This window comes from Platalea leucorodia, assembly GCF_965183815.1.
Source record: "Platalea leucorodia genome assembly, chromosome: 22".
NCBI classification, from domain to species: Eukaryota; Metazoa; Chordata; class Aves; order Pelecaniformes; family Threskiornithidae; genus Platalea; species Platalea leucorodia.
In genome coordinates, this window is record NC_138844.1 from 5493953 (window position 1) to 5517496 (window position 23544).

Here is a 23544-nt window from a genome sequence, read left to right on the forward strand (position 1 = left end):
GTGTTTTGGAGCAGGAGCATCAGTCAGACAAATCGGCAGAAGGGCCCTGGCACCGCTTGCTCCTTGGGCACCGGGACTGCGGGCAGACTGCAGTGTGGCACCAGCCACCAGGCCATGGAGGGGTGTTACTGGTACTTGAAGCCATGCTCCAGTCTGCTCCCAGTTTGCTCAGCCTAAAAGGAGCCTGGAGCAACAGACATCTGTGCCCCAGCGTGTGATGTTGCTACCAAAGTCCTTTGAAACTTTCAGCAACCCTTTAATAATGGATTTTCAGGGCTATATAGAAAATCAGTAGGACTTTTCAAGCTACTTCAGGTTAGGCTGACAGCAGTGGCACTATGTTTCGTTGCTTTGGAGGAACAGTGGCATACCCCACTTGTTCCCTCAGGCAGCCTGGCTGCGTTCACATTTTTCTTTAATTTTGCAACGCAGATTTAATTTTTCAGTTCCAATTTTCACATAATATGTCGTCCACCCTGTGCTCCCCTCTTGAACCATTTAGTTATGAAGAAGGTCCTTTGATGTGGTTTCAGTCTTCCTCTTCAATTGTGCTAGACCTCTGACTTCTGCCAGATTTTTGAACATCTCACCAAGTGCTTCCCCGTGTGTTCTAGGAATCTAAATACCGTTAATATCTGACACTGGGACTCTGCCAGGCCTCCTGTGTCCTGTCTGTGCAGTGACAAGCTCTCACTGCTCACTCACCTGGTTCGGGGGATAAATATACTGAAACACAGTGGTGGCCTCAGCTCTCATCTACACCGGAAAGTGAAACTGGGGTGTGAATTCACAGCATGCAAACGACTCTTCATAACACCTCTTCCGAGCTCTCCTCCTGCCCCTGAAAAGTGCCTTAGGGCGATGCGATTTTCATTGCTCTCACAGAGGGGCAGGAGTCCTGGCCCGTGGGGCACAGGAGCGTCCCTTCCAGAGAGCGCGCAGAGCGGCCGACCCGCTGAGCATCCCCCGGTGGTGCTGCAGGGCTGGGGCCTTTGGCTGGGTTGGGGGGGATTGCAGAGAGTGAATTTGGGCTGGGTATAGGCTCTCATTCGTTGTCGCGCTGGCTGCTTGGAGCTCCTACAGACTTTTGGGGGAGTGGGAAGGAGGCAGAAGACTTCCCCTCTGGGTAATAGTTTCTGGCTATACTGGTTTCTGGCTGTTTCGCGTGGTCTGTCCAAAAACACCAAAATGCTGCCAACTAGTAGCGCTTTTGAACGGCCTGTTGGAAAGATGGCGTTCATGGACCGGGCCTGGGGCAGAGGAGGGCTTCTCGCCAGGGGAGGAGCAATGAGTCTCACCAGTAAGTCCTGGCAGCCAGGGCTGCTCCGTCTCTGTAGTCACATGCCGCCAGCCGAATTCAGGAGGTGGTTTCTGTGCTCCGGATCTCTCCGTGTAGCTGGTGCCCGGCGATGGGGGTTAGCGAGCAGCCTGCCTCTCCCTTCCCCCTGCAAACGCCCCTGGGGAGCCGTCCTGCTGCTCTCTCTTGCACTTGCAGTAAATCTGCAGGATTGCAAACCACCCCAGCTGCCTTCTTCTGCCAGCTGCAGACATCATGATCACTTGTTGACACACACTCACACATGCTACGTGTTTTGGGCTGCAACATCTGGCTTGCTCTGGGTTTTGTAATCTAAGCCGTGGATGCCAAGGCCTCCCCGCACCCACCCTCTCCCGGTCAGGTGCTGGAGAGGGAGCACAGCAGGGCGAAGAGCGCGGGATTGCAGATGCCACCGGAGGCAGGGAGACTTTCCAGGTTTCCCACTGTTATTTGAGCTCTCGGCATCTACCCAGGACCGGCCTGGAGCTGACAGATCCTGGGAACCTCCGCACTGCGCCTGGCTCAGGCAGATTCACAGTCGCTGTGATGGGGTAGGGGTTTGTGGGGGAAGGCTGACGATTACCCCGCTAATCAAAGCATGCCTCAGCACGGATGTTTGCAGTAAGAATCCCTGAGCCTTTAGCACCCCTTGTCCTGACACGAGCAGGAATTTGCCAGTGGACTTAAAAATATGGTCTTCAGCCCATCCGCGTCTCCTCTCCCCACCTACAAAGAACAGCAGCACGGTGCTGCCTGGTCTCGGGGTTGAGGGAAGGACGTGGTGAAGGTTGCGAGTGGCTCGGACCCAGCGGTGCCGTAGCTTGTGCAAGCGCTTTGGCCCAGAGCTCCTGGCGGAGACTCGTCCGGCCTCTGCCTAGCGATCCCGCGCGGAAAGGCAGCCGATGCCCGGGAGGCTGCTTCAGCACATCGCCCTGCGGTGCGTGGGCTGGAGGAGCTCCTGCTCTCGCCGCATCGTTCCTCCTTCGTGTCCTCCCTGCTTCCCCTCGCCAGTAGTTTAATCCAGGGCAAAGCCGCTCTGTGTTTCCGACGCGGCGCCAGCCTCCCCCACCCTTTCTGTATTTCGTCAGTGGTTCCCTCTAGGAGCTCCTCCCGCCAATCAGGAGGGAAAGCGATGCTCTTCTGATTTCCCATCGATAAATTAATGAGTGAAGAGCTTGGGTGCTGCACAGTGTCACAGGGAGGCCAGGGACCGGGTACAGCCCCTGGGGGGACAGCGAGCGCCGGGGGGAGGAGGTGCGTGCATGCCTCTGCTCGGGTGCCCTTGGACTTCGTCTGGCTTCTCCTGGCTTGAGGCAGGAGTTTCCCCATCAGACTGTCGCCTCCCGCTGGGGCAGCAGGTTTGTTCTGGTGACATTTTTTCACTTGGTGGCTTTAAATAGACCTTCAAAATGTAGCTGCTGCCTCATTTTGAAAGAGAGCTCTCACTTCCTCAGTGCTTCCCTATTTTTTTCCGCTGCGGCGTGCCCTCCCCCCCCCACCTGTTTGCAACACGTGAAACACTGGTGGTTCCGCACACACGCGCACGGATTTCCATGCCGGAGAAAAGCCGATGATCCAGAGATTGAGACCTCTGTTTATGCGCAAGGCAAGCAGCAGGCACGCGGGTTTCTCCGGTCCTGCTCCCTCTAGGCAGCAGCCCTGAGCTGGAGGATCGCCTTCGTTAGGGAGGCGATGGGACTGCAGCCCTCGTTACTGTTATTGATATTGGCATTATGGTAGCAGACCCCTCCCCTTCAGATCAAGGCCGTGTTGTGCTTGGCAGTCCACGTGTGTCTCCTGGAAGGCTCCGCTGCCATACAGAGCTTGCAGGCTCCCCGGAGCAAAGTGGGAAAGAAATAGAGGCACTGAGAGGGGAAGTGATTTAGGGTGGTTTCAGTTTCCCTCTCGCTGCAACGCTTGGGCCCTCGCCCCAAATTCAGGCTCTCTGGAAGGGCTGCTGGAGAAGGGCCCTTTGTGATGAGGAGGGCTTGCGGTAGTACCGCACGGATCTGCCTGCCGTGACCTGTTTGGCAAACAATGTCTAGGATAGCATTTGGCGAGAGGTGGGAAAATCCTGCCCCTGAAATCTCTGGGAGTCTCTCAGGGAGTGCTGTGAGGTCAGATCAGCCCTGCAGGTGAGTGTCTGTCCATTCGCCGCCTTCAGCTGAGCCAGCTCAACCTCTCTTACCCTCTTTTTTTTTTTTTTTTCTCCTTTAATTTTGCAATTAAGATTTATTTCCCAGCTCAGATTTCCCCCTTCCACCCTGCACTAATTCATTACTTGCCCTGCACTCCCTTCCTGACACTCTGGATTTAGAACATGTCTTCTCATGTGGTTTCCCCCTGCCCTTCTGTGGCCTCGTGCACCTTGTGCGGAGCTCCAAAGAGGTGAATTTATGGGGGGAAAATTTGGGGCTTTGCATTTCTGCTGAGACATGAGCCATCGCATTCCTGCGACTTCGTGAGCAGTCTCAGGACTTCCCACAGCCCCCAGACGCTGCTCTCCTTTCCCTCCCCAGGCAGATGTGGGAAGTCGGAAAGATTTTCATGCTCCCTCTGAGCTCATAAATCAGGAAGGCTTAATCTCCTACATCCAGGAGTCTGTGATGAGAAAATACAGATTCCCCCTCCTCTCCCCCCTAATTTCCACCACTCCCTTCCTCCTGTCTTTCATATTCCCGGCACATCTGGTGTGTGTTAGGCTGCCAGCTGTTGCATTGTGCAGAGTGATTAAACCATGTGGGAGGAATGGGGAAAGATTTTTATCTGGGCATTCATGAGTCTGCATTACAAGCCCTTTTTTCTTTAGCTCTCCCCGAGAAGAGGTCATCTGGAGTCAGGGATAGTGGAATGTAAGAAAGGTATTGTGCTTCTCCGTGTCTTCCTCGTATCTGCTCAGTAAGAAAAAAAAGGTGTTTGCACTAACGTACAGGTGTTATATTTTGGGCTGTAGCCATCACATTAGAACTATATCTATAATATTGATTGGTTGCAGTAATATCTTGCAAGAAGCGATCTTTGAACGCTGTTAGTTTGGCTTTGAAGTGACTTGAAGGTGAAGGTTTCATATCCTAGCGTGGGTGCCCCGGGTGGATCTGGTTTTTGGTTCATTCCACTCTCCCCCTGCTAAACTCCCACACTTCTCTCTCTCATCCCAAGCTCCTGGATTTCCTAGCATCTGGCCAGGCTCTTCATCCCCCTTGCTTCCACGTCTCCTGCAGGCTTATAGGGGGTTTGGATAGCATCTGTTGCTGCAGGCTCTGATGCTGCTCTAACAACGTCACTGTGAATTATTTGCTGCAGCAGATTTGGAAAGCCCTGGGCTGGCAGCGGAGGTGCTTCAGGGGGTGCTTTAGGGAACCCAGGGAAACTCCCATCACAGCACAAGGACGAGCAATTCCCCCAGGTGGGATGACCTTGCTGAGAATAGCACACCTGAGAGATGCAGCTGAAATATATGCTTGAACCACAGCCAAATTCAGATTTTATTTGGGCTGAATAACCCTCTGAGATACTCCCCTCTGCTGACGATGCGGGGAATCTGATGTCTGTGCCCTGATTGCCAGTGCCCTGTTTAATTTCCTGCAGTTAGATGGGATGAGCGTAATCCCTAGGAGTATAAAGCTGGGTGCCACCAGCAGCAGTAGAGGGGAATGTTGCTTTTCTCTCCTGAGTAACACGACCTGACCATCACTTTGTGGGCAGAGGGGGCAATTACTTCTCTTAAGGGGAAATTGGTAAAAAGAGCCCCTGCTGTGGCCACATCTGGCCTGAGTGAGTCACCTCTGCGTTTGCTGCTGCCAGGGCTCCACCAGCCACCATGAGGGGAGCAAAGAGGCCTCGGAGGTCGGCAGGTCGGAGGTGAAAGGCAAGAAATCCTCGAGCCATGGCAGCAGCCACAAGGGGAAAAAGACGGGAAGCGGGAAAAGCTCGGTTGGCTTCAGCTCAGCTTCATCCAGCGGGACCTTCCAGCCTGCAGGTAAGGGGTGACGGGAGAAGCAAGAGAGGAGGGGAGAATGGGGGTGATGTTTTGCTCTGCTCCTCTTTGATATCTCTGTATCTGTGAAGATACCCGCTCACCAGCTAGTGCTGTGAAACGTCGCTGATGGCTATTTCTTTAACCCCTTGAAGAGAAAGGGAAAAAATCTTATTGCTACTAACTCCATGCACAGAGGGAAGAACTGAGGCAGATGAGTGTTACAGCTCCCCTCCTGTGCAGGCCTGCTGCACTGCAAGGAAAAACAGATCCAGATGTCTGAGTGGGGGGAGGAGGGAAGGGATGCTGTGCACAGGCAATATGGGCAGCACCTGCCCTCTGCTCCGTAGGTGGTACTGTCTGCAGCAGTGTTTTAAGGAGTACTAGTGGAGAGACCCGAGCCAAAACCCGATAGCCAGGCTCCCCTGAGCTTTGAGTCAAAGCCTTTGCAGGGCTCCCATCTGCTCTGACCTCGCTCCCTTCTTTTTTGAGCTGTTGTCGTAAGGGCTGGCATGGTTCATCTCCTGGGACCCTCATCGGGGCTGGAGGGACAGTGGTGATGCAGGGCCGGGGGGAGCAGACACGTGCACGTTTGGATGGGATGAAGCTGCTGGCGTGCACCTCTCGTGCTTGCTAGAGAGCATCAAAGCAGCAGGGGGGGAGCAGGGCTGGAGGATGACAAAGATGTCCTTCAGCTCGGTAACTGGCCTGTGCCGGAGGACCTGCGCTGTGGCCGTGCTCCTGTTGCCTTATGGGCTGAGTTACTGCCACCACGAGCCTTCCCTTATTTGCTTCCCCTCTGCTTTCCCCCAGGTACCTCCTGCAGCAACTTGCAGTGCTCCCAGGACTTTGTGACATTCCCCAAGCTTGAGCAGGACGACGAGAAGTACCGGAAGCCTGTCTCTTCCTCTTCTTCTTCCCACTGCTCCCCTCTGTATGAAGGCCAGAAAGGGGACATCTTTGAGCAGAAGGTGATCTTCTCAGGCTTTGGGTCCATCATGCGCTTCTCCACCTCCGCAGTGAGCCAGCAGAGAGGCCGTGATGCTTCCCCTGTGGACTACAAAGCCTCGAACCCTGTCAGCGGCCCTTCGGTGGGGAGCAGCGGGGCCAGCGGTAGCAGCAGCAGCCACAAGCGCATGCCGTCCCTCAGTATGGAGGAGGGAGAGGTGCTGAAGGAAAAGAAGCACAAGGGTAGCAAGAAGAACAAACATGGGCCTGGCAGGCCAAAAGGGGGCAAAAGCAAAGAGATTTTGGGTGCCCAGCTGGCTGGGTCCACGTCTACTTCCTCGTCACCCTTCTCCGGGGGCTCTCTTGTTAGCTCCAGCATCGGCAATTCTTCACGGTCCTTCAGCCACACGGGGAATCTGCCCAGCCTCAGCATGGAGTCCCCGCTGCTGGGTTCAGGTATGTTCCCCCTCAGGGCTCCAGGTGTGCACAGTTCCTCCCAGCCCTGCTGCCTTCTTCGTCACATTTGGCTGGTGTCTGGACCTGTCTGCACAGAGTCAAGTCCCTTTCATTCGGTCCCAGGAGCTATAAAAATCCACATCTGGGTCTCCCCTTCCCATCTTGGCCTTCATCCTAGAATCTCCTCCGGGTCAGCTTCTCTGTCGCTGGAGCTGGGCTGCAGAGCTGAGCTGGGGGGCATTTCAAACCCTTTTTGCTCAAGTGCTGGAACACCTCAGCTAGCCAGAGCTGAATTTCCGAAGCGATAGACAGGGATATTCACAGGCCAAACGGCAACAACCACAATCTGACCCCAAATGAGGGACTCTCATAAGTGGTTTAAGTTTAACCTCTCCTTTAAAAGCAAAACCTCTCATCCTGGTCTTACCACATCCAGCTGTCCCCAGCCTGAGTCCCCTTCCCTGGCCTGGCAGGGATGAGGGCAGCCGGGACGTGTGGCAGGAAGGGGTTAAGGCAGCAGGCAGAGGAGGGGCCTGCTGCTCAGGGCTGAGGTTTGACACTGTTCTGGCAGCAGAACTTGTCATCAGCCTATTGTGGGTTGTTTGCAGATGCTCCAATTTAGGTCAGATTGCAAGGGGGGGGTATAATTTTGTTCTGTGCGCCTGGGAGCCCTGGCCCATTTGCCTGCACTGCCTGAGAGAGGAGAGGAGCTGCAAGAATTGATGCAACTTCCATAATCATAACCTTAGGCCAATTTTTTTTTTTTTTGCCTCCCCCCTGGAACAGCAAAGGGATGTTTCAAAGAGGAGGAGGCTGCCAGACCCCGCTCTCCTGCCTGCTTGTTCTCCCATTCTTCTCTTGCGGAGAGGTGTTGGCAGGGCTCTGAAGGACCCGGCTTTGGGCAGTGCCTCTGCTGCACGCCTGAGCCAAGGGGAAGTCAGAAGGGTCCCCTCTCTCGGCAGCAGCTCTTTCCTCACCCTTTCTTCCTCATTTATCTGTCCGTGCCCCACCGTGGTCCCCGGGCATCGCAGCAGGGGACAGGTTAGCTCAGCAAGAGTGCGGTCTCTTGACTAGCACGGGCATCAGAGAGCGGGACTCTCTGAGTCCTCTGCCCCCTTCTGCCGCTGACTTGTGCCTTCGGTGAGTCACTTCATGCTGCGGTTTCTCTATCGGATTGTATCGGGGTGTGAGGAGCAAACAAGAGGGGGGCAGGGGCAAGGCTGGAAAAGTTTGCGATACCTTTTGATAGAAGGATTGTGGGCTTTGACCACCCTCACTGCGTGCCAGGCCATGAGATGCTGCAGCGCGTGTTACGCTTGGTCTTGTGCGTTGGTGCCACCCTCCCTTTCTGAGCTCAAGCCCTGCAGAAAACCAGCTGCTTCCAGGCCATCGGAGGGGAGCGCGGCTCTCTAACACGTCTCCTCCCCTTGCAGGGATCTACACCAGTAACAAGGACCCTATTTCCCACGGGGGCGGAGTGCTCCGAGCTGTGTGCAGTACACCCCTCTCTTCCAGCCTGCTGGCACACCAGGGTACGTCGTCTCTCCCACAGCTCAACCGGTCTCCCTTTGCTAGCACCATCCCAGCTTCCTCCTCCTCGGTCTCCACCACGCAGGTAAGAACACGAGGACCAGGAGAGCGACTGTTGTTCAGGAGAGCGTTGGACAGAGCAGTCACTGGCAGAGCAGGGCCAGTCTGTGGGCACAGAGGAGTTGCTTTTTCCACTTGGGAACAGCTACTCTTCCTTCAGTTTGGAGGAGAGCTGCCAACTGCAGCTTCCCTTAGAGTCAATAGAAAGATGGAGGCAGTTTTGCGTCACAGCCCACGCAGCCTGTTTCGGGGTGGGAGGAATGGCAACCTAAAAGGACGCATTGCTTTCCGTTGAGTAGACGGGGAGCACAGACAGCGCTCAGGTGGCGGAGGCCTGGCTGTCGGCGTGTGCCGTGTCCCATGCTGTTCGTCCCCTGCTGCTCGGCTGGATCCTGCCACCAGTGCCAGCCCTACCTTCGCTCTGCAGCACAGATAACGCGGTGGGAGGGCTCGCACGTCCCAGCTGGGTGGGCTGCGCATGTGCCAGGAGACAGAGCCTTGTCCTTTGTCGGGAGCTCACTGGGAGAGGTGCTTTACAGGGAGGAGAGAGTTAGTTTTACAGCCTCAGTGTTAACACGGCTCATTCAGACCTCTTGGCTCTGAGACGGGGCTGGGAAGATTTCAACTGTCTAGCGAGACTTCCAAGGAGATATTTTTAACGCTCTCTCTCATGAGCTAGCTGGGTTCAAGAGTCAGGAGGAGATGGAATAATGAAGTTATTTTCCTCTTGCATTTTTGAGGAGTCATTTCTCTCTCTCTCCCCCTCCTTGTTTTGCCGTGTAGGTGTTCTCACTGGCAGGTTCAACGTTTAGTCTCCCTTCCTCGCATATTTTTGGAAGCCCCCTCGCATCCGGGCTATCAATCAACCCACTCTTAAATCAGTCGGAAAGCAGCCGGGCAGGTACGTGAATCAGAAGGTATGTGAGTTTGGACTTCCAAAGGGGTCTCCCTGGAAGAGTCGAGACAACTGCATCCGTAGTTCTCCAGCTGCCCTCCCTGCTTGCTCCCGTCCCGTGCGTGTGAGAGCCAGGGGCTAGGAGAGAGGGACAGTGGCTTTTTCCCCAGGGCAGGGGGTGCTTGTGTTTGCCTTAGCGAAGCGCTGGCCTGCAGTCCTGTGAAAGCGTATCTGCTGGCGTGTCCACTGGATCTTGTGTGTCCCTGGACACGTGCTAGAAAAGTGCAAGAATGTAAGTCCTTCCCTGCAGGAATTTGTTGTCTTTTTACGCGCTAAAGCTGTGCAAACCTAGCGAAAACTACTGTCAGCTTTTGCTTGCTCAAAATAAGTTAAAAGTTTTTGTTGGAGGTTTGTTTTCTGTTTTTTCGGTTTGGGTTTGTTTTTTTTTTAATGAGAGAGATCTCTCACTCTTTAATTTTCATCTTCCATTTCTGTTTTGAATTACTTTCTGCCCTTCCCCTTTGGCTTTGTCATGAATGCAACAAAATCCACTGTTTTCAACTTCCAAACATGAACGTGCCAACACTGAATTACTTACAACTGCTCATTTTTTCCCACCAAGGCAAATTCATTTTTCTTGGAAAATTGCCTGGTTAATAAGCAGGAAACTTGAAGCATCATAAGATTGCTTTTTTCCCCAAACAGAGTGGGCCTGATTTTTGTTTTGCACCAGTAGTTAAACAAAAGCACCCTCCTGATTTTCAGATGTTGCAGTTAGTGGTGCAACTGTCTCATGCTCCCCTAGCCCAGAAATGTTGGCAGCTCGGCATGCTGGATGCTGAACTCCTGGGAGGTAAAACTCTGCCCAGTGTCACGCTGAGTGGCAAGCGCTTTAAAGCGCGCGGTCCTGGTTAGAGGTGGCTCTGAGTTCTCCGGATAATCTGACACCACTCTGCCCTTATTTGCCTTAACAAGTGTGCATGCCTGCATGTAAAGCATGAATGAACACGTATGCTTACTTATGACCTTCGCAAGCCCGTGGAAGGTGCCTGTCTGTCTGTCCGTGTGTCACTGGCAGCATTTTGTCCGTATGCCCCCGCCGGCAGCTTGCATCTGCTTGAGCGCGACGGGACGGTAACTGCGCGGCCGACTCCAGTGGGAGTCGGGGCCATTGCACGGGAGCCGTGAGTCAGGCGTGATTCAGTCACCTGGAATTAAGGAAAGAACGGGATGATTCAGAGAGTTATTCTTCCCTCGCGGCGATCGACAAGAGAGAGGTGACCCACTGCCACTTCCCCTTCGCTGTTATTTTGGCAAGGTGCTGACAGGAGAAGGAAGCGAGTCAACAGTCAGGAATAGCCCCGTGGTTCAGGCACAACTCGGAGGCTCGGCAGCCTGGGTTCTGTTCCAGCCCTGCGGCTACTAATGAATGAATCATGGAGGCAAAATCCAACATACAAGTGCTCAAAAAAACCCGATCCTTAGTTTCCATTTCCAAGATTGCTCTTTTTGTTTGACCGGGATCTTACAGGCTTCGGGATGTGTTTCTTCCAGTTCCAGGCAGCCTTCGGAACAGCTCCTGGGTTTTGTCACCTTTGAGGTTTGTCCATCGCTATCTCCTCCTGCTGGAGCTAGTGACCCAGAGGCTGTTAAGCCAAATTCACTTTTTTTTTCCAGGGGGATTAATTAACATGCATTAAGCCTCCTGAGTGGGGCCATTTTCACTTAAAAGTGTGGTGCCTGCTTTAATCCCAAGTCGTTAACAGGGTAGTTGTGAAGTTTTAAGTAATCCTGCCTTGTCTTTAATTCAGATTACCTTTCCTGAGAGCGTGTGTGTAGACAGGTCCCACGGAGATGTAGCTTTCATTGCAGTAATATTTGAGCTCTTCACAATTTTAATGTGATGAAGGGAAATGGTGTTACCCTGTCTTACAGATGGGGGGAACTGAGAAACTGTTGTCATTGATGCAGGTTGATGCCAGGGTGCCTTTGGCAGTACAAAAAGTCTGATCCTTATCTTCCCACTCCCTTAGCTACTGTCTAGTTCTTCCTCCCACGGCTTGTCCTGGATCCTGCCTCATTATGATGACAGGCCAAATGTATTTATCTTCTCTAGTTGTCTTCAAGCCTCTTTTTCGTACTTGCTGCCTTGGAAAGTGCTGTCTCGGTGTGATAACTCAGTCGTCTCCTCGTTCCGTAGACAAGAGGGTAGTGTTGGCCAGGAGATAATTGAATATGGAGCCCGCTACTGTTTCAGAAAACCAGAATTGCGTGTGATGCTGTGTGTATGTGTGTGTATGTACACACGCAGCCTCCCTGGGCTGCAAGCAAACAACGTGACGGTAACAAGCAGGCAGGCAGAGCTTAGCTGAATGTTTATTCGGTTGCAAGTTAAAACGGTTGCGGCAAAGCTGCACACAGTGGGCTGTGGATATTTTTCAAAGGGTTTAGGTGGTCCTTGGATGGAAACAATACTGAGGAGCACTGCTGTGCTCTGACTGTTCCCAGCCGTCTGGTAGCTGGTCCTGGGTTGGAGAACTTGGGAAGATTTCATGCCTGGCGGTGTCCCCAAAATCAAGAGTTGTCTCCATGTGATGTCTTATGCTGGGAGACTGCTGTTGACTGGCAACTGCTGGTCACCTCCAGAAAGCAGTGGCTGCTCCCTGGAAGGCTGGACCAGCTGTTATTGATGGGCAGGAAGACATTCCCGTGGGGATGGAGGAGTCAGGATCCCACTCGTACCTGTCTGTAAGAGCTGCTGAACAACAGCTGCGTTTGCTTGTTCTCAGCAGTAGAAAATACTGCCAATAACTAATGCCCCGCTCAGGGCATTACACTGTAAATCACAGTGTTCCCTGCAGGAGACTTCCTGGATTCTTGCACATAAGAAATGTCTCTTATTGTGTGAAGAAGAGGAGGGGCAAGGCAGCCAGCTGGTGCAGGCTGTACTCACAACATCTGACACGTCCCAGAGCGAGGGGAGCGTGTGTTACGGGCTGGCAGGCTCTGGGGATGGAAAGCAAATGGCAGATAAATATACTTCACTTCTTGATTACTCTTTGGATGGGAGATACCCTGCACATGTGCACATGCACAGCGGCTCCGTCCCCAGCACTGCCGTGTCCCAGCTCCCTGGGACAGAGGGATGGGTCTGGGGGTGGCTTCTGGACACTGAAGCACTTTTGTAAGCTCTTTAGAAAGGAGCTGAGCATCTGGAAACTTTGGAGGACCCCAGCTGGGTTTGGGGAAGGGATCCTGGCGGCAGAGGGCTGCAGTGGCACTTAGAGCTGAGTGGGGCTTTGCACGGGATTGATTCATCCTCGCAGGCTGAGCAAAGCGTCTCCCCCCGCAGCAGCTTTACAGCTAAAGGAAAAGCCGCTTTCTGCCCATCCCTGCCGCTTTCGGCGGCCGGGGAGGGAGCGGGGCTGGGGCAGGGGCCGGCTCCGGCGCTGCTCAGCTCCCCGCGGCTCCGGGCTGCGGCGCCGGCACCGCCCGGCCGCTGCCGTGGGGAAGGGGGTCGCGTCGGGCACCTTCCCGGGGTGACAGCGGGTGACACGCAGCCCCCCGGCCCCGCAGCCCCCCGGCCCCGCAGCCCCCCGGCCCCGCAGCCCCCCGGGCCCCGCAGCCCCCGGCCCCGCACCGACCGGGCCCCGCAGGCCCCGGCCCCGCAGCCCCCCCGCGGGCGGCGGGAGGCGCGGGCGGGCGGGGCCGTTACGCAAGGCCGGGGCCCGGCGCTGCTCGGTGCTCCCATCTAGCGGGGACCGGCGCTCGCCGCCCTCGGGTGAGAAACCCGGGCACCTGCGAGGGCTGGATGCTCTGTGAACACTGTGCCTCTCCCTCCCTCTCCCGCCCAGAGCCTGACCTGGAAGACTGCAGTTTTGGCTGCCGAGGGACGTCGCCCCAGGAGAGTCTCTCTTCCATGTGAGTGTCCTTCAGGAGTCCTCCCCTGCCGCCGGGCTCGGGGGTGCCTCCGCAGCCGCACGGCCGTACCCCGGGAAGCCGTGGGATGACACAGCAAGGAAAGGGAAAGGGACTGAGGGAAGTAGAGGCAGCTCCTTCCCTCCTCCTTGGGGTGGGAGTGGGGTGGGATGGGAGGGGAGGAGGCAGGTTTGCGTTTCCAGTACGAGCCGGGGCTCACGGGAGCGGAGGGCTCTCCTGAAGTGGAGCAGGGGAGACTGAGGCTGGGAGGGATGCAGCCGCTCCCAGCGTGAGGCAGAGGAGATGCGGGGAAAAGGGAGCAGAGGAGCGCGGGTGCGGACTGGGGAAGCATCTCTGCCATCTCCCCGACCCTTCCCCAGGTCCCCCATCAGCAGCCTGCCGACCCTCTTCGACCAGACAGTGTCCTGTAGCAGCAGCGGGCAGCTGGAGAATGTTCCCCAGGCTACCCCAAACATCGAGCAGCTCCTGGAGAAGCAGGGCAACGGGGAAGCCGGCGTAAACAGTGAGTCACTCAGGACACGGGCTGTGGGAGGAGAGGTCCTTGTGCGTGTTTGTGTGGGAGCCAGCTGGGATTTTGCCCACAGGCAAAGGAGCCGGGTGGGGGACAAAGCGCTAGTCTGTGCCGTGGGGGAGTAGTTGGCAGTGGGACTGTGATCTGGGGCCAGTCTCCTCCCCCAGTGTGGTCTAATTGCGGTACCTCCTGTGGATCCCCTTCTCCTCTTTCCTCCGTCCCCCGTTCTCTCCCCTGACCCTGTCCCCCTTCCCCTTCCCGTTCCCTGCAGTTGTAGAAATGCTCAAAGCCCTGCACTCGCTGCAGAAGGAGAACCAGCGGCTCCAGGAGCAGATCATGACGCTGACGGCCAAGAAGGAGCGTTTGCAGCTCCTCAACGTCCAGCTCTCCGTCCCTTTCCCCGTGGTGACCAGCAGCAACGGCCCAGGCAGCCAGGCCCAGTACATCCTGCCTCCTAACGGTGAGGGGACCGGTGGGATGCATCGCCCTGTGCCCCTTCATAGCGGTGCCCTGGGGTGGGCAGGAGGGGGTCACGGTGGGGCAGATCTGACCCGTTTATCTCTCTGTAGCCACTGGCAGTACGCACCGTCCCTTGCTATTGCTGTGGCAACGTCAGGCTCCACCCCTGACTCTGCATCCTCACTTCTTTTCTCCCTACAGTCTGCAACAACGATTCCTTGAGCATCAGCAAGAGCCCCCCATGCAAGAACAGCTTTGGGATCGAGAACTCGCTCTCCACTTCCTCTGAGGTACGCTGGCCACCGCACCCGCCAGCCGGCTGGGGAGGGGACTTGGGGAGGGAACAGAGCAGTGCGGTCCCGGTACTCTGACTTGATATCCAGCTCACAAAGCCTTCTAGTCCAGGCCCAGAAATCAGGTTTCTTTCTCTGGAGTGCCCGTTCTTCAGTTCATCTCAGTGCTGAGGGTCGGAGTAGGGTAGCTGAGGCTGGGAGCGTGAGGTGAGAATGCTTCTAGGTTATTCTGGCCGCACTTCTAGAGATCCAGCAAAGCATGTCTGAGTTCTGGGACCCCTCTGAGCACACACCTGCACTCACACTCACAGCCCCCTTCCCACCTCCGGCTCCTGCCCAAAGCACCCTTGGAGCTGAGCTGACCTTTCACAAGCTGCCCCAGTCCGATGCTCTTATGTCCGTTTCTCCCCCAGGACCCTCATTCAGGTTGCCCCAGCAGGAGCAGCTCTTCCCTGTCCTTCCACAGCACTCCTCCGCCCCTGCCCATGCTGCAGCAGAGTCCTGCCTCGCTACCCCTGCCCGGGGTGCAGCAGGTGAATGGCCTGGCCAGGGTGGCAGGCAGCGGGCTGGGGGGAGGCACCACGGCCAGCCACAGCCTCTCCACGGTGCCCATGGTGGACGGCCTGATGGGGACCCTGGCAGGAGGCCAGCAGATGCCCATCAACGGGATCCTGGGGAATCTGAATGGAGCTCAGGCCGCCCAGCCTCCGAGCGCGCTGACGCAGGCGAGCGGGCCTCCGACCTTGCAGCTCTCCACCAGCCTGAGCAGGTGAGGATGGGGAGCTCGCGGGGACAGCCCTGCCCTCTCCAGCAGAAGCTTAGCACCGGGAGGGAGGGAGGGAGGCCCTACGTATGCAGGACCAAGACGGGCTGCGCTGACATTCCCTGCCCTGCTCCCCTTGCAGCATGCCCAGCCTGAGTCCCCTGACAGAGCAGCAGCGGCACGTCTTGCACCAACACGAACAACAGCTCCAGCAGCTTCAGCAGCTCCTGACTTCCCAGCCGCTTAATCCGGTAAGCGTGCCTGCTGGCACCTTTTAGCTGAGGAGCTCTTTAATGGGAAAACCTCGGAGCAGAGGGAAAAACTTAGGGCTCCCTCCTTCACGTGAATCCCCTGCCCACAGGGCTGCAAGAGTCATGTGCCTTTTCCTTGGCTCCAGGCTGCTGAGGGCGGAGCGAGGAGAAAAGCTTTAGGCAGGAAGGTGCGGCACCTCCTGAGGGAGGGAGATGGGGATTTGAACTTTTTCATACAAAGGAAAAAATTTAATCTGGGTTTCCCACATCCTGAGGGTGTGAGAACATGGTAGCGCTAAGCCACCGTAAAATGAGGAGTGCTGTTACCTCCCCCAGCCATCTTTGAATGCAAATTGTGTCTGCTCCTGCTGCCACGAGCACGCTGCTCTCTGGGCTTGCAGATGTGCTGAGGCCCACAGGAGAAGAGGAACTCGCTTGAGGACACTACTTGAGTTTAGAAAGAGATAAGCACCAAATCGCTTAGTCCTGAGGTGGGTGAGCCGTGTCTGGGCACACTGACATGGAGAACTGGAGATGCCAGGGGGACTGTGTAGGTGGCTGAGGACTTCGGGGTCGGAAACAGGATCAGGCAGCTGTTCTGAGGATCTTGGCTCTCTGCCTGCATCCTCTTGGGTGAAACAGCAGCCCCGTCCCCGGCTGTTGTGGGAATGGCTGCACAGATAGATGGTAAACAAGCTCCTGAGTGTGTAAGAACCGCGTTCCCTTGCCCTGCAGAAACCTCTGCGGTGTCCCTCCCCTGCGGTGGAGTTGCACGGGCGTGCTAACAGTTCCTGTCAATGAAGCTGCGCTCATTTATATCTCCCATGAACTTGGCCCGGTTGCTTTGGATAGCTTTCTGGGTCAGGCTATTTATAACCCGGGAAAAGCAAATTTCAAAGGGCTTCTCTTTACAGCAGCTGATGTCACCGTGTCATCAGCTGCATCCCTGTGGGTAGGGGAACAATGTCAGCTCTCAGCCTGCCGCATTGGTCGATGGTTGCTATAGTGATTTCCGCAGTTTGGTTGGATTCGAGGGCGTCCCTCCGGGTGCAGGTGAGCCGTGGCCCTCATCCCCCCTGGGTCCGGCTCACCTACACCCACCGCGGGGTCAGGGCTGAGCTGTGAAGCGGGACGGGCTGGGGAAGGAGATTAGCAGCCAGTCTAGAAATGCAGGAGAGTGACTGCCACAGGCTTAAAATCCATGGGTGGGTTGACTGGAAAGAGCCGAGTAGCTTTGTGTGCCTGCGGGTGTCTTAGGGAGGGTTAGCTAATCCTACGCTTCAGGAAACAACGGGGTTGGAAAGGTCGTAAGCGCAGGCTGTTAATGAACACAGGGCAGACCGTTCCCCTCTCGACCTGTAGAGATGTGATCAGGAGGACTTTCTCCCTGTCCCCAGTAGCATTGCCTGGGATGGAGCGTGCCGATGGGGCTCCTTTGGATTAGGCGTCAGCTCTTCCCGAGCCCTTTGTCCCTCCTTTGACTTCTCTTCCTCGCCCTTCCCCGCAGGAGCAGCAGGCCCTGGTGTTCCAGATGATGCAGCAAATCCAGCAGAAGAGGGAGCTGCAGCGGCTGCAGATGACCAGCTCGTCCCAGCTGTCCATGACCAGCCTCCTGGCAGCCACCTCCGCCCCCCTGCACTCCAGCACCAGCGCCCTGATGACCTCGGCCCCTCAGCCGCCCCCCAGCAGCAGCTCCCTCCTGGCCTCCCTCTCCCCCCAGCAGCTCAACCCTAGCAATGCCCTCCTGGCCCCCCAGGCCACCCCACCGCTCAGCACTCCTGGGAACAGCCTCCTGGCTTCGGGGACAGGCATCCCACCCGTCCTTACAGCACAGACTAACCCGTTTCTCAACCTGCAGGCTGATGGCAACACCCCGAAAGGAACGGTGCGTATGCTGCTAGCACTACCCTAACCCCACTGAGCTCGTGGTGCTAGGTGCTGTACAGACCCGGGGAGAGACAGACTGCGCTACAGTTAACTTGGGGGAGCAAGGGCACTGCTTAGGCGACAGAGCCAGAATGCTCCGCTGGCTTTGCTGCACCCCTGACTAGCCAGTGTCACGTCCTGATCCTACCTCCAAGGACTTCTGTAGGGCCCAGGCAGGGGCGCGGGTAGGCACAGAGGCTCCCCAGGTGCCCTTCCGTGGGTGTGTGCAGACGCACGCCAGACCTGCTGCAGAAGCAAGGCAGAGACAGGCCGTAGATTTGTCTCCGTTAACCCTAAGACTTGGATGGGACAATGTGCCCCTGGCAAGTGCTGGCCCTGTTGGAGCCTCGTGATGAAATACGAAGGTGACTGCATGTTGAAACCCAGGGTTTAGAAGGAGTCTTGCACCCAAGAGGAGAGGTTGTGAAGAGGTGTACAGCCTCTCTGTAAAGCAGCCTTGTACTGGACCACCAGTGTCTAGGGAGTGATGGTGTGATACTTTCATCTTCCCTCCGTCCCTCCCCTGGCCTATACCCGTACCCAGAAGGTCCAGTCCTGGTTGGAGACACTTAGGAGCCAAAGGCCAGGGTCGAGGGGCCAGTTCGGCCTGAACTGGGCAGAGGGGAAACCCGGGGCTCCCGTGTCCCCGTTGATCTCGGAGGAGCCCGAGAGGTCGCGGTGAGCAGGGCCAGGTCTGCAGCGCAGCAGGGCTCTCTGCTTCTGCCCCCTCGTGTTGCTGCCCGTCCGGTACTGATACCTGTCTCCTCTGCGTCTCTTTTTCTGTTTGTTTTTAAAGAGCATGAATGAAAAGGGAGCTCCTCTTACCCAGGACAAGGGCTAAGCTCCCCCCTCACCCCGAACAAACCAGCAGCCAACTCCTCTCAGCCAGGGGAATGTGGCTTTCCACAGTCAACTTTGATACTGTTAGAGCAATGAGCACAAGGCTTCCAAGAAGCATTTCCTGCCGCTGGGCAATGCCAAGAGGTGCTTTGGAAGACAGCACGTCTCTGACCAAGCCCCGGTATCGGGAGGAGCGAAGGTGGGGGGCTGCCTGCCGCCCTGGTCCATGCCACACATGCTCAAAGTGAAGCTGTGTTCCCACGCAGAGTGGAGGAGAGAGTTAACAGCCGATGCCTGCCAGTCTCCTCCCTGCCGTGAGTGCAAGCGTGTGTTCACGGGCGTGTAGCCCCCAGGCCAAGGCACTAGAAAGCATCGAGCATCCTTGGCCGTGACCTTGGTGGAGGGAGGCCCCTCTGCTGAGGACTCCGTTCTGCACAGTGCAGAGGAACCTGGCAGTGCCCGCAGAGGCGGCACTGGATGTGACGCAGCTGGGGAAGTGGGACCTGGTGGCAGTGCCTACGTGGTCTGCTTCGCCCAGATGGGGAGGTTAAGAAGAAGTTCTGTAGCTGAGATTTCTCACCTGCTTTTCATCTGCTGGGCTCTTAGGATGCTCTTCTCTCTATAGCCATCATGTGAAGCCCCGACACCTCAGCTGGATCCAAACCCAGCCTGAAAAGACACAAGCGGTGGAGCGATGGGTAAGGACTGGTGCTTGGGGAGGAGGTGAAGGCCACCTACTTCTTTAAAGGACATTGCCACATCTGCTCTACCAGCTGCTGTCGGTTCGGTGCTGTGCTTTTCATGGGAAAAGCACGCTCCTGCTCCTTGTGCCGTCTCTCACTCTTTCCTTCCAAGATTTCCAAAGGCTAAAATTTCAGCTCGCAAAAGGGGCTGTAGCCAGTATTACCCCTGTCGTAGCCAACTTAAGAAGGTGCGTTTGAACCTGGCAGTTGTTTCCCAGGCCTAAGCTGGGAGATAGAAATGTGTGTGGGGAAGAGAGAGTCCCAAATCCAGTAGCTGTTCTTTCTTACCCACCACAAATCGCTCCGGTCTGGCAAAAACACGTTCTTCCACTGGTCTTGGGCACTTCAGAAAAGGGATCTCCAAGCAACGGGACAATTTCCAGTCTCCTGAGCTAGGACATCGGACCCTTCGTTGTTCTCCACCTTTTGACCTTAACTCCGGCTCGCAGCCTGGAACCTCGGCACAGAAATCGGCTTCCTCTGAGCCTGGATGCGATGGATTGACTGAAGGACAGGTGGGGCAGCTCTGGGGGAAGGGGAACATCGGCGTCAAACGTACAAATGCCCCTTCTTTTCCTCATCCCCTGGTTAAATCCAGATCTCCGGGGGGCAGGCGGGAAGACTCCAGCTAACAGGAACTCTGAGGGTCTTAAAAACAAAAACAAAAACAAAAAAAAAAAGAAAAAACCCCAAGTTGTCAGACCTTAATGGATATTTTTCAGCACATTCCCACTGCCCCTAACTAGTTTGCACTATTCAAATTTGTCAGCAGTGGGGCTGTGCTGATAGTACTAGAAAAGCTTGTTATAGGCGAAACTCATCTGCTAAGTATCTTTCTTCCTTTTTATTTTATTTTATTTTATTTTATTTTATTTTGTTTGTTTGTTTGTTTGTTTGTTTGGAAGATTGTCACCACAATGGTTGAATAAGGCTAAAAGGAGAGAAAATACCTTTCTGATCTCAGCCTCCAGTTCTGTGAACTGGGCAGAACACTGCTGTCTGCTCAGAAATATATATATATTATATATATATATAATTTTTTTTATAAAGAAAAGCTAATGTTTTAACAAGGTTCAGAAGCTATTGGAAAGATGGAGATGGCAGCTAAAAGCGAAAATGCAGGAAAACAAAAAAAAAGTCTCCCTTCCTTGCGGTCTCTGCAGCACAGCCGTGGAGAGGAGCAGGGTGCCCTTGCTGGCACCGTCCCCTCCCCAGCCGCCGCCCCAGCCAGCGGCGGGCTGAGCTCTGCCGCCTCCCCTCCGCCCGCTCCTTCCGAAACATTCAGTTGCGAATGGTTTGACTCTTAATTTTGGCTCCCTGGCCTCCAAAACTGCTCTGGCACAATTGTGTGCTTGCACTTTTTTTTAAATTTCTTTTTCTCCCCCCTCCCAAGCCGTGTTGTTCCCCCTGCCCTCCGCCAGCAGAGGTGCCCCCATCCCGCCCCGCCACGCAGGCCCTCTGCTCGGCGCAGGAGCCGGCTCGGCGGCGGGGGCCTGGCCTTGCCGCCCCGCCGTGCCCGAGGCGTCTCGGGCTGGAAGGCAGCAGGCGGCACGGCCGTCTCAGGGCTGCCGTCCTCAATTCAGCCCTGCGGTGCCCTGTTTGTGCCCGCGATGGCTGCCTGCACGGGAAGGCTGTCCCTGCCAGCCGTTGGCACGCAACAGGTCCTTGGGCTTTGGGGACAGACCTTCCTTGGTTTGGGTCGGCAAGGTGATGGACAGAAGTGCTAGGGCTGAAACGGTGGCTGTTAAACGTGCAAATGTGGTCTCTGCCAGCTGCTTGCCCAGCTGCACTTGTCTGGGGTTTGATTTTTGTTTTATTTTTTACTTTTTTTTTACTCTAAGGTCCCAAATTTGCATCGCCACCTGTTTTGCTGGCATGCTGACCATCAGCACGGCCTTCAGACCAGTCGGTAACCGCGAGGGTCTGGCACCGTGCCCGGACCCGGTGAAATTCTTCCAACATTTAACCACATTTCACGCCCTGGAATTAGAAACAAGCCAGGAGGAGGAAGAGCGGGGACGGGAAGGCCGGTTCGCATCTATCCCTTGTGTAGCGAGCCGCGGGACAACGCGCGTGGTCTCCCGGCACAACCAAAAAACTTGTTCTGGTCGGTGGGTCGGTGCCCAAATCCCTGGGCACCACCAGAGACGTGGCAGGAGGTCGGTGAGAGGGGCTGAAGGGTGAGCTTGCGGTCCGGAGGCTGAAAGGTGCTGGACAGGGCTCTGCACCGCTCCTGGGAAAGCGTTTGGGAGCCCACGCGTGAGAAAGAGGTTGGAAATCAAGGACTGAATTCGAGGAATCGGTTTTGGAGGCAGGATCGCTGTTAGGGAGGGCCGAGCTACGCAGCACCCCCGGTTCCCCCGGCCGCGCCACCCGTTTTTGGTGGCGGTGGCAGCGGTTTGAGTACGAAGCCTCTCCGCTCTGCGGGGCTGGAGAGGACGAGTCGGGGAGGGGACGTGCAGCACTTAGACGTTGCTCTGACCTCTTCCAAAGGCGCCCGGTCCCTTCGAAGCGTGCTCCTTGTCTGATCGCCTCAACCTGTCCCAGAGCCAAAGGCCCCGTGGGCAGCTTGAGGGGAGAAGAAGGGGGCAGTGCCCAAAGGTCGACATTAAACATTTGGATCTCTGTGAAAAAGAGGGAGAGCAGGGGGAAGAAAAAATAAAAGCTAAAGATTATCTGTGTTTCAGTTGCACTGGGGTACATTTCTTTACCCGTTTTGATGCTAATGTCTCATTTAGTATGTTGCATGTGTCTTTTTTTGTTTTGATTTGGTTTTTTTATTAAATAAAAGAGAAAAATGTGTATATTTTTGGCAATTTAAGGTAATGTAGCTAAGATATATTTTTTTCACGCTGCTTGACTGTTCTTTATTATAATAAATAATATTAATATTAATATCAAAGACTTTTTTAATACAGCTAGGGTTTCGAAATTGCAATGAGAAGAGGGTCTGTGTGGTTCACTGGCAGCGTGTGTGCGGCGGTGCCGGGGGCTCAGCGCTGTCCCGAGCAAGCGATGCTCTCGGGGAGGCAGGAGCGAGGCCCCGGGAGGGTCCCCAGCCCGGCGCCGTCCCGGCTTCGCGCCCCGGGAGCGAAGGGAGACCGGGGCGAGAGGAGCAGTCATTAGCGAGAAGGTTCCCCCAAAAGAGGAGCGGTAGCCCGCGCTCAGCGGTAGCGATGCCCAAACCCAAACTCACTGACTTCGTAGGCTTTCCAGCCGGCTCCTCGGTCCTCCCCTCTCCGAGAGTTTGTTTCTCCGAAGCACCAAAGGGACGGGCTCGTGCTCCTTCTGCTTTGTTCTGGGTTTCCCCCAAACGGCCCTGCATAGCTGGGTGATGAGGTCTCTTCAAAATACGGTTGGGAGACATGTCCTCCTCTCCCGTGCTCAGCTCTTAGATCTGGCTTGGCACTTTCATGGGTCATGCTGCAAAGCTGCGTGCTTTTCTCTCCCGTAGCCCACAGGCTCCGTGCTCCTGCCTTCTCCTTCTGCTTTTAAATCAGAAACTGGTTTTATTGACCTTCTGTTTTTCCCCAGCCACGTGTGCCCGCGTCCCATCGGCGCGGTGGACGCTGCTTGCTTCCTGGGCTCACGGGGCTCCTTGAAAAGGCGCGGGAGACGTTCTCCCCCCGCAGCCGACTCCTGCGGCGCTTTTCCCTCCCTTGTTGACCAGCAGGCAGCATTGCCGCGGCGTGGGGGGGAGCTGGGGGCCCCGGCTTCTCCAGACAGCCCAAGAGCTGTCGGGAAAGGAGCACAGAGTGAGCCGGCGACACGGGAGCTGATAGTTTTATCTTTAAGAGTGGTTGTGGGCGTTCAGAGGGTCAGCCGGAGGAAGCAGCGCCTGGCACGCGAAGGCTGGTGTTGCAGGCGGGTCCCCAAACGCCCTGGGTTGTTATAGGAAGCTTCCAGCTGTTTTCTGAAGGGAAGAGGAGGTTTGGTGTCTGGTTCTGAGGACTCGGGTGCTCTCCGCAGCAGCTGGCAGCTGCGAAGCCTCTGTGCCTGCTGGTGGTTGGTGCTGGGTGCAGGCTGGGAGCGGGAAGCAGGGGATGCCTGTGGGGCACCAGGGCCCTGGGTCCAGTTCTGCTGCCTTTCTTGGAGCCCTGAAATATGAAAAAGCAGCTGAATGTTTCCACGGAGTTCTGTTGGCTTGTTCCTGGCGTGGTTCTCCTCTTTCCACTGCTTGGCTCTCGGTAGCATTTCTGTTCCTGTTTTGCATGGATGGGGACTGGAGAGGCAGGAGAGGAAGGTACTGAGCCACATTCAGTGCGTTTGTGCCCGACGAGCAGGTCAGGGCATCTTCTTGGACCAGGATAACGGGAGAAATGCAGCTATAGCAGGTGCATGAAAGGCGGCTGTCCGAGCAATCCTGCGCAGAGCCCCTCTCTTCCACAAGCCTTAGCTCCTACGTGCTCCGCTCCAGGTCTCTCCCAACCGGTCCCCAGCGTCACCTGGACGTAGCTCTTGGCTGAACGGGGGCTCGCTCAGCCCTGGCACCCGCTGCGCTCTGCAAACCCCTGCTTTTCCCTCCGCTTCCACGCTGGCACGCGCGCTCGCGCCGCGAGCCGGCTGCCCCAGTGGGACGGGGCCGGTTCAGATTCCGGCACCGTCCCCGCCGACTCATGGATGCAGATGGCTGGAG

At 56.0% G+C, this 23544-nt stretch overlaps 1 protein-coding gene across 2 annotated transcripts in view; it reads left to right on the forward strand.

Moving 5' to 3' along the window:
- MLLT6 (MLLT6, PHD finger containing) overlaps positions 1-21716 on the forward strand; it is a 47460-nt gene extending 25744 nt beyond the window's left edge. For both annotated transcript variants that reach the window (XM_082331766.1, XM_082331767.1), the window contains exons 9-20: positions 5123-5297; positions 6108-6698; positions 8132-8313; positions 9072-9189; positions 13038-13104; positions 13482-13624; positions 13905-14093; positions 14294-14382; positions 14799-15154; positions 15291-15399; positions 16907-17284; positions 18122-21716. In XM_082331766.1, coding sequence (XP_082187892.1) covers positions 5123-5297; positions 6108-6698; positions 8132-8313; positions 9072-9189; positions 13038-13104; positions 13482-13624; positions 13905-14093; positions 14294-14382; positions 14799-15154; positions 15291-15399; positions 16907-17284; positions 18122-18166 — 2442 coding nt within the window. In that variant the 3' untranslated portion in view covers positions 18167-21716. The remainder of the gene's footprint in view (positions 1-5122; positions 5298-6107; positions 6699-8131; positions 8314-9071; positions 9190-13037; positions 13105-13481; positions 13625-13904; positions 14094-14293; positions 14383-14798; positions 15155-15290; positions 15400-16906; positions 17285-18121) is intronic.
- The last annotated feature ends 1828 nt before the right edge of the window (positions 21717-23544 follow it).